Raw genomic sequence first — 17,450 nt, forward strand, 5'->3', positions numbered from 1 at the left:
GAGGATTTGCTGTAAGTCCCTGGACAAGGGCTTGAGAGAACACACAAGATGGTGTTCCATGGGGCTTGATGTGTGTGGCTGCTGTGGTGTCGAGTAAATGAAAAATCCCAGAGGACAGGCCGTGCTGGTAGATGGTGCAGTCCCAGCTTAGCTGGGATAGAAAAATCTTCCAAGGCAATATAGGCTTTCAGTGGAGACCTCATGGAGGTCATACTTTATGGGTAAGAAACACATCCATACCCTAGAACAGAAGACAATATTGAAATGCACCAGCTCTAACGAAAGATAAGCTCAAACCTCAAAGGATCAGAAAAGACTTTCAGTAGTTTAGCTGCCTGGCAGAAAAAAAATCAACACTTTTGTGAGATTAAAAGTCACTTATGGTTTGTCTCCCTCACAATCCCATCTTGTTTCATTTATTCTTCTCCTACCCACTTAAGCCTCCATGTTGCATCACCACTTCCTCATATCAGGGAGATCATATGATAGTTGTCTTTCTCTGCTTGACTGTGAAGTGTGTAAACCTGGTGATTCACAGACCTGTACCCCTGGGGATAAAAATATATGTTTATAAAAAATAAAAATTTAAAAAAAAAATCAACACTTTTGAAAGGAAGACATAATCTAGACTTCCTATTATTCAGTATTATATTTATTATATTATATTAATTATATTATCTGTAATATGCATCATACAATAAAAACATTATGAGAATGCAAAGAAGATAAAAATGTGACCTGTAATCAAGAAAGAATATCAGCCAATAGAAAAAAACCCTAAAATGGCCTTGATGTTAGAATTAGCAGAGAAGGACTTTAGAACAATTGTAAGAGGTATGTTCAAGGACATGAAGGAGAGACCATTATAATCAGTGGACATATAGGGAATTCAACAGAGACATGAAAACCTTGAAACAAAGGGAAATTCTGAAACTGTAAAGTACAGTTTTCAAAGTGAAAATCTCACTGGTGTGTGCAATAGCCAACTTGAATACAGATTAACAGAAACTATCTTATCCAGAGAATAAAGGGGGAAAAAAATTAATGGAGAGATCCTCAGTGACGTGTGGGACAAAATCAAATGGTCTAACATGCATATAGTTGGAGCCCAGAAGGAAGAAGAGAAAGAAAATGGAGCAGGAAAATATATTTGAAGAAATAATGGCTGAATAATCTCTCAACTTGATGAGGAACATCAACTTACACAGTTAGGAAGCTCAGTGAACTCCCAACAATATAAATCCAAAGGCAACGTCATAGATACATCCTAGAAATCTCTAGATACATCCAAGGAAAGTTGCTGAAAAGAAAAAAATAACCCCCAAAGTCTTAAAAGACAAATTAAAAATACAGGGAACACTTGAATTCTCATGAGTGCTAGTGACAATTAACTCCTTCTTGGCCTTCCAGCCTCATACTCTTTCTGCTTTCCAAAAAACACCTGAACATTATCATTAAAGTCCTAAAAGGCAAAACAAACAAAATCAAAAACAGAGGGGCTGATATCCAAGATCTATAAAGAACTCCTCAAACTCAACACTCAAAAAACAGATAATCATGTTAAAAAATGGGCAGAAGACATGAACAGACACTTCTCCAATGAAGACATAAAATGGCTAACAGACACATGAACATATGTTTATCATCACTAGCCATCAGGGAGATTCAAATCAAAACTACATTGAGATACCACTTTACGCCCGTTAGAATGACCAAAATTAACAAGACAGTAAACAAAGAGTGTTGGAGAGGATGTGGAGAAAGGGGAACCCTCTTACACTTTTGGTGGGAATGTAAGTTGGTGCAGCCACTTTGGAAGAGAGTGTGGAGATTCCTTAAGAAATTAAAAATAGAGCTTCCCTATGACCCTGCAATTGCATTTCTGGGAATTTACCCCAAAGATACAGATTTAGTGAAAAGAAGGGCCATATGTATCCTGATGTTCATAGTAGCAATGGCCACAGTCACCAAACTGGAAAGAGCCAAGATGCCCTTCAGTGGATGAATAGATAAAGAAGATATGGTCCATATATACAATGGTGTATTATACCTTCATCAGAAAAGATGAATACCCAACTTTTGTATCAACATGGATGAGACTGGAGGAGATTATGCTGAATGAGATTCATAATGTATCTTATTGACAACATATGACTGTTAGCACAAAGGACAGGGTTAGGTTTTTTTTCTATCCTCCTCTTCTTCCTCCTCCTCCTCCTCCTCATTATTCCTTATTATATTCCCTGCACCATACCTTTCAACCCTGTGACCTATTCATTCCATAAATGGAACCCTGTACTTTCCACTCCCTTTTAACTGTTTTGCCCATCTCCCAACCCCCTACCCTCTGGCACCATCAATGTGTTCTCTATATTTATGGGTCTGTTTCTGCTTTTTTAAAAATCTGTTTGCTTTGTTTTTCAGATTCCACATATAAATGAAATCATATGGTATTTGTCTTTCTCTGTCTTATTTCACTTAGCATAGATGTCCTCAGATCTTTCCATGTTGTTATAAATGGCAAGATCTCATTCTTTTTTATGGCTGAGTGATATTTTACACACACACACACACACACACACACACTTTCATATCATATATACATACACCACATTTTCTTTACCCATTAACCTATCGATAGACATTTGGGCTGCTAGGACAGGGATAGGATTAATGGAATTATATCATTGTAACAGACTTACTTTTTACATCAAGAGTTACCTTATTAACTCTAATAGATTGTCATAAATTAAGGATACAAATTACAACCCATAGAGGAACATTAAACATTAATACAAAGAAGAACTAAAAAAATTTCAATAAAGTAATAAAATGGAAGACTGAAAAATATTTGCCAGGTAAGAAGGTAGAAAGGAGGAAGAGAAGGCCAACAGTAAGAAAAAGGATTAGGCAAATAGAAAGCAAATGACAAGACATAGACTTAAGCCCAATCATTGCAATAATTACAGTATACAAGAACCAAATATACCATTTAAAGGAAGAAATTGTCAGGATAAAAAGGCAAGACATTGCTATATGTTGTCCAGGAGAGGGACATTTAAATATAAAGACACTATTATGAGCAAAAGTGTGTCCCCTCCCCCAAACTCATACATTGAGGAGCTTAGAATGTGATATACTTAGAGGTAGGGCCTTTAAAAAGGTAATTAAGTTAAAATGGGATTATTAAGGCAGCCTTAATCCAACAAGACTGATGTCCTTATAAGAAGAGACCAGCATGCAGAAAACAGAGACAGAGGAACATCAGTGTAAGGACACAACATGAAGGTGTCCATTTGTAAGCCTCAGAATAAGAGAAGCCTCAGAAAAAAAGCAAATCTGACACCTTGATCTTAGACATCTAGCTTCCGGAATTGTGAGAAAATACATTTCTGGTTTTTTAAGCCACACATACTATGCTGTTTTGTTACGGGAGCCCTGTAAACTGATGCAGGCACAGATAGTTCTGACGATAAAAGGATGAACTATGCCAGGCAAACAGTAAGCAGAAGGAAGCTAATGTGGCTGAATTCATGTCAGAGGAGGCTTCAGAACAAGGAATATTACCAGGGATGAAAGGGGATATGTTATAATGGTAAAGGAGTCAGTTCATCTGGAAGACCACAATCCTAAATGTGTCTGACCTCATGACAGAGCTTTAAAAATAATGAAGCCAACAGTGAGAGAATGAAAGGGAGAAATCCACAGCCACAGTTGGAGATTGTGACACCTTTCTCTGAGGATTTGGACAACTAGCCTAATAGCAGTGAGGATACAGAAGATTTGAGTTACATTATCAGCTAACCTAATCTAGCTGACATTTGTAGATAATGGTCTGAACAATGCTGAACAGATCTTCTTTCAAGGCACATTGTACTTTCTCCAATATAGGGCCACAAGTAAATCTTGATAAGTTTCAAGAATTGGAATATTCTCTGAAATATACTCTGTCTACCACAAAAGAATTAAATTAGAAATGCAGAATAAGGGGCTCCTGGGTGGCTCAGTTGGCTAAGCGTCTGCCTTCAGCTCAGGTCATGATCCCAGTGTCCTGTGATAGAGTCCCATGTCAGGTTCCCTGCTCAGCTGGGAACCTGCTTCTGCCCCTCCCTCTGCCCCTGTTCCCTGCTCATGCTAGCTTTCTCTCTCAAGTAAATTAATAAATTTTTTTTAAAAAGTAAGAAATTCAGAATGATAAGCTATTGAGAAAATCCTCAGATATTTGGAACTTATACAGAATACTCCTAAATAATCTATTAGCCAAAAAATAAAATCACAGTGGAAATGAGAAACTACTTCAAATTCCATGATAATAGGACATGTCAGAATTTGGGAGAGATAGCTAATGAAGGCAAACCATAGCTTTAAATACTCCTACTTTAAAAAGAAAGCTCTAACATCAATTATCTGTGTTTTTGTCTTAAATTAGAAAAGGATAAGGAAGTTAAATCTGGAAGGAAAGATATTAAGTAAAATTGGAAGGTAAAATAAAGATCTTATTAGATAAAAGTAAAATAAAGATATTTTTTTAATTTTTAATTTTTTATTTTTTATAAACATATATTTTTATCCCCAGGGATACAGGTCTGTGAATCACCATGTTTACATACTTCACAGCACTCACCAAAGCACATACCCTCCCCAATGTCCATAATCCCACCCCCTTCTCCCAAAATAAAGATATTTTAAATAAAGATATAAAGAAGGTAAAATAAAGATATTAAAAATAAAGATATTAAATTAAATTGGAAAGAAAGATAAGAGCAGAACTCCATGAAACAGAAAATGGGCTAATAGAAGAAATTGAGAAAACGAAAAATTAGTTCTAGAAAATTATATACTCAAACTAAGAATGATTAGGGAAAACAAGAAAGAGGAATGGAAGAGGGACATCCCTATAGATTCTATAGATAGTAAAGGGAAATAAGGAAAATCTATGAACAATCTTTTTATCAGTGATTTCACCAAAGAGCAAATTCCTTGAAAAATACAACTTATAAAAATGGTACTAGAAGAAATGGAAATATAAGTAACTCATGGCTGGGTGATGAACATATAAAAATGGTACTAGAAGAAATGGAAATATAAGTAACTCATGGCTGGGTGATGAACATTGAGAAGGATATGTGCTATGGTGAGAAAAAAATTGAATTAATTTAAAAAATTCTCTAAAGGACAACTCCAGCCCCAGTTGATGTCATTAGTGAGTTTTATCAACAATTTTATTTTTTTATTTTATTTTCAAAGATTTATTTATTTGAGAGAGAGAGAGCATAAGCAGGGGGAGGGGAAAAGGGAGAGAGAGAATCCCAAGCAGACTCCTGGCTGGGTGAAGAGCCTGATGTGGGGCTCCATCCCAGGACCTCAAGATCGTGACCTGAGCTGAAATTGGGAGTTGGATACTTAACCTACTAAGCCATCCAGCGGCCTCTTATCAAGTATTTCAAAGAAGAAATAATAGTAGTCTGACATAAGCTCTTTCAGAAAGAGTATAGATACCCCTTAATTTGTTTTATGAGATCAGCATGACTGGTACCAAAACCTAATGAAGACATTTAAAAGAAAAGAAAATAACAAATGGACATTCTTCATGAATGCAAAATCCTGTACAAAATATTTGGAAATCAAATCAAAGGATAATACATCATCATCAAGTAGGATTTCCCCAGGAATGTGTTGGCTTAACATGTGAATAGCATTCATGTGAATTTGTCCATTAAAAAATAAAGGGGGGCGCCTGGGTGGCTCAGTGGGTTAAGCCGCTGCCTTCGGCTCAGGTCATGATTTCAGGGTCCTGGGATGGAGTCCCGCATCGGGCTCTCTGCTCAGCAGGGAGCCTGTTTCCTTCTCTCTCTCTCTCTGCCTGCCTCTCTGCCTACTTGTGATCTCTCTCTGTCAAATAAATAAATAAAATCTTAAAAAAAAAGGGGGGGGAGGAGTAAATAATCATCTCAGTAGGTGCAGAAAAACAGTTGACAAAATTTAACATCCTCTCATGATAAAAAGTGTGCAGTTCATGAATAGGAGGGAAGTTCTTTAACGTGAAAAAGATAATCATGATAAATTACAGAAAAAATATACCCCCTGGTGAAATGTTGAACACTTCCCTCCTAAGATTGGGAACAAGGCAAACATTCTGCTCTCACTATTTAACACTGTCTTGGCCTGTCCTATAAAGCAAGAAAAAGAGCTACAAATGAGAAAAGAAGAGTAAAAAATGTCTTATTTACAGACAGAATGATATGATTGAAATACTCACTGGTGTTAAGACATTACTCTAAATTGAACTATAGATTCAGTTCAATCCCAAATACAATCCTAGTAGCTTTATTCGTAGAAAGAAATAAGCTGTTTTCAATATTGAAGTGGAAAAGCAAAGGACCTAGAAAAAGAAAAGAAGAACCTTGAAGAGTCAAGTTGGAGGACTCAGGCTACCTGATTTCAAGACATTATGAAGCTAGAATAATGCAGACGGTGTGGTATCAATATATAAATAAACAAACTGATCAATGAAAAATCATGGAGTGTCCAGAAATAGACCCAACAAAAGATGTTGGATTCATTTTTGTTAAAAGTGCCAAGGCAACAACCCCAGGGATATAGGATGATTTTTTCATCAAATGGTGGTGTAACTGAATCAACATATGGAAAAAAATGAACTTCAACCCTAACTTCACCCCATTTACAATAACTAACTCTAAATATATAATGTAAAACAATAAAGCATAGGAAAACCTCTTTGCAATTTGGGGGTGCATGGTGATTTTTTAGGACATGAAAGCAATAATCATCCAAGAAAAAAGTTGACAAATTGATCTTCATCAAAATTAAAATTTCTGCTAATTAAAAAATACTATTAAGAAAGTGAATAAACAAATCACAGGCTGGAAAAAGCTATCCAGTCTGCAGCCAGAGTATATAAAGAATTGCTATAAGCCAATAATAGAAAAGACAAATATAGTTTTAAATGGACAAAATGCTTGAGCACACTTGCAAATAAAGAATGGCACATAAGGACATGAATATGCACTTCACATCAGAGTCAGCAGGGAAATGCAACTTAAAATTACAGTAAGATACCATTTCACACTCCCTGGAATTACTAAAATTAAAAGTACTGAAGACACAAAATGTTGACTATAATGTGGAGTAACTGAAACTCTCATACGTTGCTGGTTGGAGCATAGCATGGGGCAGTACCTCAGAAAACCGTTTGATGATTTTGTAAAAAGTGAAGCACACACTGGGGCACCTGGGTGGCACAGTATGACTCTTGGTTTTGGCTCAGGATGTGATCTCACTGTCGTGATATTGAGCCCTGCACTGAGCTCCGTGCTTAGTGTGGAGTCCGGTTGAGTCTCTCTCTCTCCTTCTCTCTTTGCCCCTCCCCTCCAACAGCACGTGCTCTTAATCTCTCTCTCTCTCTCTCTCTGTCTCTGTCTCTCTCTCTCAAATAAATAAATAAATCTTTTTTTTTTAATTAAGCGTAGGAAGAAAACACCACTGACATTCCAGCAAACTCTGCAGAGATGCCTACTGCGTGGCATCCTTTTACATCACTACACAGGATAAATGCTTAAAATCCCCATCTCAACCAGTTATATTTGAATTTCTCACCTGGTTCAAAAGTTCAGCTCTAGGTAAGGGAAGGTGTCCTCCAAAAAGATCCATGAGCATCTGTGCTAGAATACAGAAGAAACCACTGTAGCTTTAAGCCAGCATCTTCTCATTCATGCTCTATCCATAAAAATCTGTGTGCTACCCTGCAGTGTATCCCTGGGACAGCCAGTCAAAGACATGAGCCTACTTTGAAAAGTGTCAAGTACTGTATTCAAGTAAAGTATTATTTCACTATTTTTTTCATCTGCAGGAAGTATTGTGAAATTAGACCAGAGAGGCCTCTTTTTTTTAATTATTAAATTTCTTTTCAGTGTAACAGAATTCATTGTTTATGCACCACACCCAGTGCTCCATGCAATCTGTGCCCTCTCTAATACCCACCACCTGGTTCCCCCAACCTCCCACCCCCCACCCCTTCAAAACCCTCAGATCGTTTTTCAGAGTCCATAGTCTCTCATGGTTCATCTCCCCCTCCAATTTCCCCCAACTCCCTTCTCCTCTCCATCTCCCCATGTCCTCCATGTTATTTGTTATGCTCCACAAATAAGTGAAATCATATGATAATTGACTCTCTCTGCTTGACTTATTTCACTCAGCATAATCTCTTCCAGTCCCATCCATGTTGATACAAAAGTTGGGTATTCATCCTTTTTGTTGGAGGCATAATACTCCATAGTGTATATGGACCACATCTTCCTTATCCATTCGTCTGTTGAAGGGCATCTTGGTTCTTTCCACAGTTTGGCGACTGTGGCTATTGCTGCTATAAACATTGGGGTACAGATGGCCCTTCTTTTCACTACATCTGTATCTCTGGAGTAAATACTCAGTAGTGCAATTGCAGGGTCATAGGGAAGCTCTATTTTTAATTCAGAGAGGCCTCTTTTTCAGAGCCCCAAGGACTAACTAAGCCCCCATAACCAATGCCAAGCTCTCAGCATTTTTGCTTGTTTGTTTGTTTTTAAACATTTTATTTGTTTATTTGACAGAGATCACAAGTAGGCAGAGAGGCAGGCAGAGAGAATAGGGAAGCAGGCTCCCCGCCGAGCAGAGAGCCACATTCAGGGCTTGATCCCAGGACCCTGGGATCATGACCTGAGCTGAAGGCAGAGGCTTAACCCACTGAGCCACCCAGGTGCCCCTCTCAGTAGCTTTAACAGCCAGTCATTAAGCACCCACTAAAACCTTTGGGCTCCAGCTGAATCCTAATTGTGCAGTAACACTTAGAACTGTGTGCCAGGTTACATTCTTAAATCCAAGGAAGATACTTCTTACCCCGCTCCCTGCCATGGAAACTCCCTTCTCCCAGTCCCAGGTGGTCATGTCATTCCCAGCCCTGGATCTTTTGTGATTTGCACCTCTCTGTCTTCAAAGGATTGACGTGCCCCTTAAGGAGGGAAGTGACCTGCAACCTCCACTGCACTCTTTGCTGAAGGAGAAGGCACCAGAAATCCAGCGTCTACAGGAGGAGTGGCAAAGCCAGAAGGCTAGATTGCAGGCCCAGGTAGGACAGCCATGGTGGGGAGATGCCCTCCTGCTGGTGGAACCCGGCCTCCTTCTCCTCCTTCCAGACAATGTTGGAAATACATACAGAACCTGATTCATGTCTGGGCTGGGAGGGCATTCCAGGTCAGGACAAAGTGGGATTCTTGGTTCTCTGTATTCATTCATTTATTTAATAACTCCTGTGGCCCATGAGCACCTCCTATGAGCTAGGAATCTTCTAGAAACTTGGGGTACATTAGTGAACAAACCCAGGCAAAGTCCTGCATTACAGCACTTGTATTATAGCAGAGGAAGTGGGAACAGACCCCAAATACCAGACATAAGAAAGAAATAAAGCACATAGCATATTAGAGGATGATCCGATTTTAGGAAAAAGGAAAAACAGAACAAGGTCAAAAGGATTGAGAAGCTGTCTGGTCATGGGGGAGTGGGTGTAATACTCAAGGGAGTTATCAGGGAAGGCTTTCTTGGCCTTCTGCCCTTCTGACCTGATATTCGTGGCTCTAGCTGAGAAGCCTCCAGAAGACTGGCCATCACAGGTTTTTCAAGGTTACAGCACTCCCCTTCAGAGTTCCCTCAGATAGAGGAGGTTCAGCTGGGTTAAGGAGATGTCCAGGGCACTTACTTGTTTTCAAGCCCCTCAGGAAGGGAAGGGGGAGGGAGAGGGCGCAGCCTGAGGGCAGGATGCCATGGGGGGGGCAGGTCTCCCAGATGCAGCAGGCTCTGGAGCAGTGCGCCAGCACCTACAGGGAGGACCTGCAGGAGCTCAAGCAACTCTCCGACCACGAAAGGGAGAAGCTGCAGCACGAGCTCCAGGAGACCATTCAGCAGAACCAGGCCGTGAAAGCCCAGCTCGAGGCCTCCCACCAGCGAGCCCTGCGCACGCTTGAGAAGGCCAAAAGTCAAGAACTCAAGGTAAGGGGGAGAATTAGGAAGTCCACTACTTACTGAGCCCTTGCCATGGAACCATCTGTCATGTGCTAGACGAGGTGCATTTTGTACATGATCTCTAATCCCTACGTGAATCTTCCAGGGTCACTATTATCACATTTCCTTCTTCCAGTTGAGGAAAAAGGCTCAGAGGGATTCAGTAAGTTGCTCAGGGTCACACAGCTAGGATGTGGCCATGCGAGGATTCACACTTAGGTCTGTTTGGCTACTTGTACTGCGTATCCCTATTTCTATGTGACCTTGATAACATAAGAACAGCTTTATGACTTGGGCAATGTTGTGCGTGATGCATGCTGGGGGGTCGGACTCGCATGGGAGACAAAAACAGAGAGGGCAAGCTGGAAAGTTGGAACAAGCAGGTCAAGTGCACCTTGATGTGTAATCCAGCAGGAGCAGGTTTCGTCTACCTTCTACTTTCCCAGAAGGCCTTTGCTCCTGCTCCCTCAGGAGCTGGGGCTCCCACTACGACTGTCACAACAGACTGTCTTCCCCGGTTATAGCATCTTTATGCTCTATCTAATGACTTCCTTATACCATCAGATCTGCCACCTGAACCTGCGTGGGGCCGAGAAACATCTGTGTCTGTTCAGACCCTGAATCTCTTCCTAGTTCAGGATAGCTCCTTAGAAAAGTCTCTCACTGAATTACAGTTTCAAGTTTAATTTCCCCTCCTATACACTGGGGGTATTGAAATCCACCTCTTTGAGATGTCCATGAATAAGTGGAAAAAATGGATTTCTGGTTTTAAGGTGACAGAATAAATGCTTTTGAATCCTTTCTTATTGGAAACCGTCCAGGAAACAATAAGGAAACACAAAGCCAAAGCATACTCCTATTCCAGATAAAGCAGGAGGCATCTGTGCCCTTGAGCCCCGCTACATGAGAACAGGACAGAAATGAGGAAATAGCTTGTGGCTTCACAGAGCGGAGAAGCTCAAGCCAAAGTACCTGCAGAGAGAGGATGAGAATCAAGCTGATTCCATGGCAGAGCTCAGAAATGCTCAGGAATTGGAGGTAGCAGTTATCACAGAGGCAAGAATGAGATGAGGAATATGACTGACATAGAATGTCACATTCCCAGCTCCGCCAGCACAGGCAAGCAATTAGCTCTCCCTTATTTAAAGACAAGAGATTGGGTTGGGGGAAATCCCTGGATAAACTGAGCCAGAGAGACTCTGAATTAGGAAATATGATTCACAGGGGCTGGGATGAAGCTTGGGTCTGAGAATAGGTTCAGGTGAAAATCTGTATACTGAGCTATTTGTTGGACCACTGCCACCTCTCTGTGGTCCCCAGAAGTGTATTCTCCTGTTCAACTCTAGAAGTCAAGCATCTAGAACTTAAATACTCCCTAAGTAGGAGACTGGAGAATGTTCTCTGGGGAAATTAAACCATCCTAGAGAAAAGACCTAGAGTCTCACATTTGTGGACTTCCAGTAAAATTGCTAGTTGGCCATCTGGTCACCCTCTAAAGGAGCCCAGCACCCCACGGACCCTCTTCCAAGTAACTCCATCTCAGCGTTCCATCTTTAATAAGAAAGCACAGCAATTACTGAACTTTTTAGGGAAGCCTCTAACATGGACTTTAGAGTCCAAAATAACCGGGAGGAGAAGGAACAGACTCAGAAGAAATGGCTAATGCAGTCAGCAGAAAGAAAAAAAAGCTTCGATGAGTATTGATCTCCTCAAAATTAAAAGGTTATGTTTGCATCTGTGAAAGAACAACATGCTATTTGTAAAGGAGGGGCAATTAGGTTAAGGAAGAGTTCTTTAGATAAAAAACATGATCACAGGATTTCTAAAAGTCAGGAAATGAGTTGAAATGGAAAAAATGAAGAAACCTTCCAGAAACCAGAAGAAAAAAAAAAACACCCACACACAACAGTGAAATGGGTGGTTGGAGAGAAGGAACACAAAGTGTAGAGACACAACTGGGAGGCTCACATATAACATTTGGGATTCCAGAAAGAGATAAAGGAGGGGAAAGTATTTTCTTTGTTTTTTTTTTAATTTATTTTTATTAATTGTTTTTATTAAGATATAATGTATTTTTTGCCCCAGGGAGGCAAAAGGGTTCCCCTTTCTCCACATTCTCTTTAACATCTATCATTTCCTGACTTAACTTTAGCCATTCTGACTGGTATGAGGTAGTATCTCATTGTGGTTTTGATTTGTATTTCCCTGATGCCAAGTGATGTTGAGGACTTTTTCATGTGTCTTCTGGATGTCTTCTTTGTAGAATGTCTATTCATGTCCTCTGCCCATTTCTTGATTGGATTATTTGTTCTTCGGGTGTTGAGTTTGAGAAGTTCTTCATAGATTTTGGAATCTACCCCTTTATTTGATATGTTATTTGTGAATATCTTCTCCCATTCTGTTAGTTGTTTTTTTTTGGTTTTGTGTACTGTTTCCTTTGCTGTGCAAAAGCTTCTGATCTTGATGAAGTCCCAAAAGTTCATTTTTGCCCTTGCTACCCTTGCCTTTGGTGATGTTTCTAGGAAGAAGTTGCTGTAGCTGAGGTCAAAGAGGTTGCTGCTTGTGTTCTCCTCAAGGATTTTGATGGATTCTTGTCTCATACTGAGGTCTTTCTTCCGTTTTGAGTCTATTTTTGTGTGTGGTATAAGGAAATGGTCCAGTTTCATTTTTCTGCATGTGGCCGTCCAATATTCCCAACAACATTTTTGAAGAGACTGTCTTTTTTCCACTGGACACTCTTTCCTCCTTTGTTGAAGATTAGTTGACCATAGAGTTGAGGGTTTATTTCTGGGCTCTCTACTCTGTTCCTTTGATCTATGTGGCTGTTTTTGTGTCGCTACCATACTGTCTTGAGGATTACAGCTTTGTAACAGAGCTTGAAGTCTGGAATTGTGATGCTACCAACTTTGGCTTTCTTTGTCAATATTCCTCTGGCTATTCAGGGTCTTTTCTGGTTCCATATAAATTTTAGGATTATCTGTTCCATTTCTTTGAAAAAAAATTGATGGTATTTTGATAGGGATTGCAATAAATGTGTACATTGCTTTAGGTAGCATAGATATTTTCACAATATTTGTTCTTCCAATCCATGAGCATGGAAAGTTTTTCCATTTCTTTGTGTCTTCCTCAGTTTCTTTCATGAGTACTTTATAGTTTTCTGAGTACAGATTCTTTGCCTCTTTGGTTAGGTTTATTCCTAGGTATCTTATGGTTTTAGGTGCAATTATAAATGGGATCGACTCCTTAATTTGTCTTTCTTCTGTCTTGCTGTTGGTATAAAGAAATGCAACTGATTTCTGTGCATTGATTTTATATCCTGACACTTTACTGAATTCCTGTATGAGTTCTAGCAGTTTTGGAGTGGAGTCTTTTGGGTTTTCCACATAAAGTATCATATCATCTGCAAAGAGTGATAGTTTGACTTCTTTGCTGATTTAGATGTCTTTGATTTCTTTTTGTGGTCTGATTGCTGAGGCTAGGACTTCTAGTACTATGTTGAATAGCAGTGGTGATAGTGGACATCCTTGCCATGTTCCTGACCTTAGGGGAAAAGATCTCAGTTTTTCCCCATTGAGAATGATATTTGCTGTGGGTTTTTCATAGATGGCTTTGATGATATTGAGGTATGCACCCTCTATGCCTACACTGTGAAGAATTTCGATCAAGAAAGGATGGTGTACTTTGTCAAATGCTTTTTCAGCATCTATTGAGAATATCATATGATTCTTGTTCTTTCTTATATTAATGTATTGTATCACATTGATTGATTTGTGGATGTTGAACCAACCTTGCAGCCCTGGAATAAACCCACTTGGTCGTGGTGAATAATTCATTTTATGTGCTGTTGGATCCTATTGGCTAGTATTTTGGTGAGAATTTTCACATCTGTGTTCATCAAGGCTATTTTTCTGTAATTTTCTCCTTTTTTGATGGTATTTTTGTCTGGTTTTGGGATCAAGGTAATGCTGGCCTCATAAAATGAGTTTGGAAGTTTCCCTTCCATTTCTGTTTTTTGGAACAATTTCAGGAGAATAGGTATTAATTCTTCTTAAAATGTTTGGTAGAATTCCCCCTGGAAGCTGTCTGGCCCTTGGCTCTTGTTTGTTGGGAGAGTTTTGATGACTGCTTTAATCTCCTTACTGATTGTGGGTCTGTTCAGGTTTTCTATTTCTTCCTGCTTCAGTTTTGGTAGTTTGTACATTTTTAGGAATGCATTTCTTCCAGATTGTCAAATTTGCTGTCCTATAGTTGCCCATAATATGTTCTTATAATTGTTTGTATTTCTTAGGTGCTGATTGTGATCTCTCCTCTTTCATTCATGATTTTATTTATTTGGATCCTTTCTCTTTTCTACAGTTCTTTTGGTTTCTATTTCATTGATTTATGCTCTTTATGATTTCTCCTGTTGGGTTTAGGCTTTCTTTGCTGTTCTTTCTCCAGCTCCTTTAGGTGTAGGATTAAGTTGTATACTTGAGACCTTTCTTGTTTCTTGAGAAAGGCTTGTATTCCTATATACTTTCCTCTCAGGACTGCCTTTTGCTGTGTCCCACTGATTTTGAGGAGTTGTGTTTTCATTTTCATTTGTTTCCATGAATTTTTTCAATTCTTTTTTATTTTCATGGTTGACCCATTTATTCTTTAGTAGGATGCTCTTTAGCCTCCATATATTTGAGTTCTTTCCAACTTTAGAAAGGGAAAGTATTTTCAAAGAAATAATGAAATCCTTAGAACCACAGGAGAAAGACCTCTACCAAGGCTCATCTTGAAATTTCAGGACACCAGGGAAACAGAAGAAATTCCAAAAGCTCCCAGTGAGGAAAAGTGATTCTAGACACAAATTATTTGAATCAGAATGTCATGGGACATCTCACAGGCAGCAAAACAGTATATTAGAAGCCAATGCATAATTCTGAGAAATTCCATTACAAATATTAATAACTGTAATGAGAGACTATGGACTCTGAAAAACAATCTGAGGGTTTTGAAGGGGTGGGGGGTGGGAGGTCAGGGTACCAGGTGGTGGGTATTATAGAGGGCACGGATTGCATGGAGCACTGGGTGTGGTGCAAAAATAATGAATACTGTTATGCTGAAAATAAAAAATAAATTTAAAAAAAGAATTGAATACAAATATCGATAGGCATGTAAAATATTAGGGAATTTGCCTTCTGTTCTCAGTTTTCTGTCTCTCACCTCCCAATTCACTCTTCCCTGTCTGTCCTGCAGTAATGACCCAAGATTCCTGAAGCATTTCTCCTTCACATGGAGCTTCATATTAAGCTTTGTCAGTAGAGGGCACTGGAGACACCTTGTAGGAGGAGAGAGGCTTCTTCTCTTCCTGGTTCTGGTGGCTGTGTTTTTGCTTTGTCTCTGGCTTCACTTGCTCATTGAAGAGCGACATGGCTGTGTGAGGACATCTGGTGCTCCTCTGCCCCAGTAAGCTTACAGTGACCTCACAGACCTGGCCTGGGCCAAGTGACTGCTGTCCTGGAAGGAAGGCAGTCCTCACACCGGCACAGCTTACTCTGACTCTCCCTGTAATCCCCCCCACCCACCCCGACTGGCCACTGTTTCCTGTAGCCCAGAGATTTGTTTTCTGTGAGCCTCCTGAGACAAATACCATCATCTGCTCTGGCCCTCACACCTGCATGGGCACCCCTATCCTCTCCGAAAATCACCCACCTGTGGCTCCTCTGTACTATGGAGGGTTGTTCCTGCTCGACCAGTAACTGAACCAACAGTGGCCTGGATAGCTAGTGATCTTCTCCACCAGTGAGCTACCACCATACCTTCTCCGACAAGGTCTGGATCCCAAACTGGGGAAGGATTCCCCCCTTCTAAGTTGTCCTTATCTTTGGTACATTCTCCCAGCCTCAGGACACCCTGGAGTTCTCTTTGTATCTCTAGAGTTACTCACCTGTGATAGCACAGTAATTTTTTATATTAAGCTCCTACTTAAATTACTGTGTGGTTTCTGTCTCCTGTTGGACCCAGGCTACTATTTCTTCCACTGCTTTTCCTTAGGAAGTTCCTTGAAGAATGCCCCACCCAAAGGAGGGAGCAAGCCAAGGATTCCAGAATAAAAGGGATCTAGGATAGAGTAATTCAGGGTAGGAGAAGAAGGAAAAGGAAGGAGCCCAGCTATGCCACTGGCCCTGGCCGAGACAACAGCTCAGTCCCAGCTGGAGCAAGAGGACTGAGGTCTCAGAAGAGCAACTCTAGGGGAAAATAAAACTACCGGATTTTCTGATCTGTTTGCCCATGTAGAAAGTTGCATTGAAAGTCTCTAACACACACACAAATGTTTTACAAAGCTTTTAGATGTTGTAGGAAGACTTAGCCAAATATTTAAAGAAAGCTAAGCAAATTTTTTAAAAATGCAGCAAGTTATCAATGCAAGGAAAAACAATAAGTTGTGCAGGTAGGCATTAATCATTAGTTTTACTTGGGAGTGAACTGTATGTACTCATAATAACAAAAGTGTTGAATATATTCCACTATATTAAAAAAATAAATAATGATATGTGAGGAATGGAAGGGGGAGACTGTATGAGACCTAAAATCCTCATCTATCCAAATGCGAAGACAATTCCTAGTCTCAAAAATAACCAAGACAGAGCAGAATGGAGATTCTAGCCTGTTAATTGTGGCAGATACCTAAAGAAACAACTGGAAGAGTTGTCAGAGGCTTCCTCCAGAGAATAGAGTGCAGAGAGAGGAAAAAGAAGGGCTTTCCTTTCTTTTAATACTATTTAGCCATTTATACTATATGCATGCATTGTCCTGATAAAAATATACAATAAGCCTTTAAAAAAAGAAAAAAGAAATGAAATAATGCATGTGTACTGTTTGGTTTCTAATAGGTGTTAAAAAAAATGTGAGTTCTCTTCTTTTATTCTTTTAAATCTTTTTCCAATTTGACTTGCAATTTACAACAGCTCCAGTTGATGAGATGCCAGGTTGCGAGGTGGTGGGCAATGCTGGCCTTTGTGTTCTCCTAAGCTTTACCCATCCAGGCTGTAGACTTAGCTCCCAGGAGAAGCTGGGGATTGTCGCTCACCAGTGGGAGTGGTGGTCCAGGGCTCCCCTGGATGGAAGGAAGGAACCTGTGAGTTCTGGCCGCCTCAGCTCTGCCCATACCCCCCCATACCTTGCACATCTCAGCTCTAGCCCCTGAAGACCCTACAGATTCACGGGGTCCTTGTTGCTGGCTCAAGTCCGATGATTCCAAAGTGACACCAAAGTTCCAATTCTAATTTAAAATACCCGATATATAGTCATTCCTTGTACGGGATCGTGAGGAGGAGTGGGATGCATGGGTTCAAATCTTGGGTCTGCCACTTGTAAGGTGTGGGCTCAGGCAATCTCCCAGTTTCTTTGTGTCTCAAGTTCCTCAT

At 40.0% G+C, this 17,450-nt stretch overlaps 1 protein-coding gene across 2 annotated transcripts in view; it reads left to right on the top strand.

Moving 5' to 3' along the window:
- FAM184B (family with sequence similarity 184 member B) overlaps window positions 1–17,450 on the top strand; it is a 199,928-nt gene that overhangs the window by 163,682 nt on the left and 18,796 nt on the right. For both annotated transcript variants that reach the window (XM_082728428.1, XM_082728429.1), the window contains 2 exons: window positions 8,995–9,124; window positions 9,829–10,041. In XM_082728428.1, the coding sequence (XP_082584554.1) occupies window positions 8,995–9,124; window positions 9,829–10,041 (343 nt within the window). The remainder of the gene's footprint in view (window positions 1–8,994; window positions 9,125–9,828; window positions 10,042–17,450) is intronic.

Source organism: Mustela nivalis, assembly GCF_964662115.1.
Source record: "Mustela nivalis genome assembly, chromosome: 4".
NCBI lineage: Eukaryota > Metazoa > Chordata > Mammalia > Carnivora > Mustelidae > Mustela > Mustela nivalis.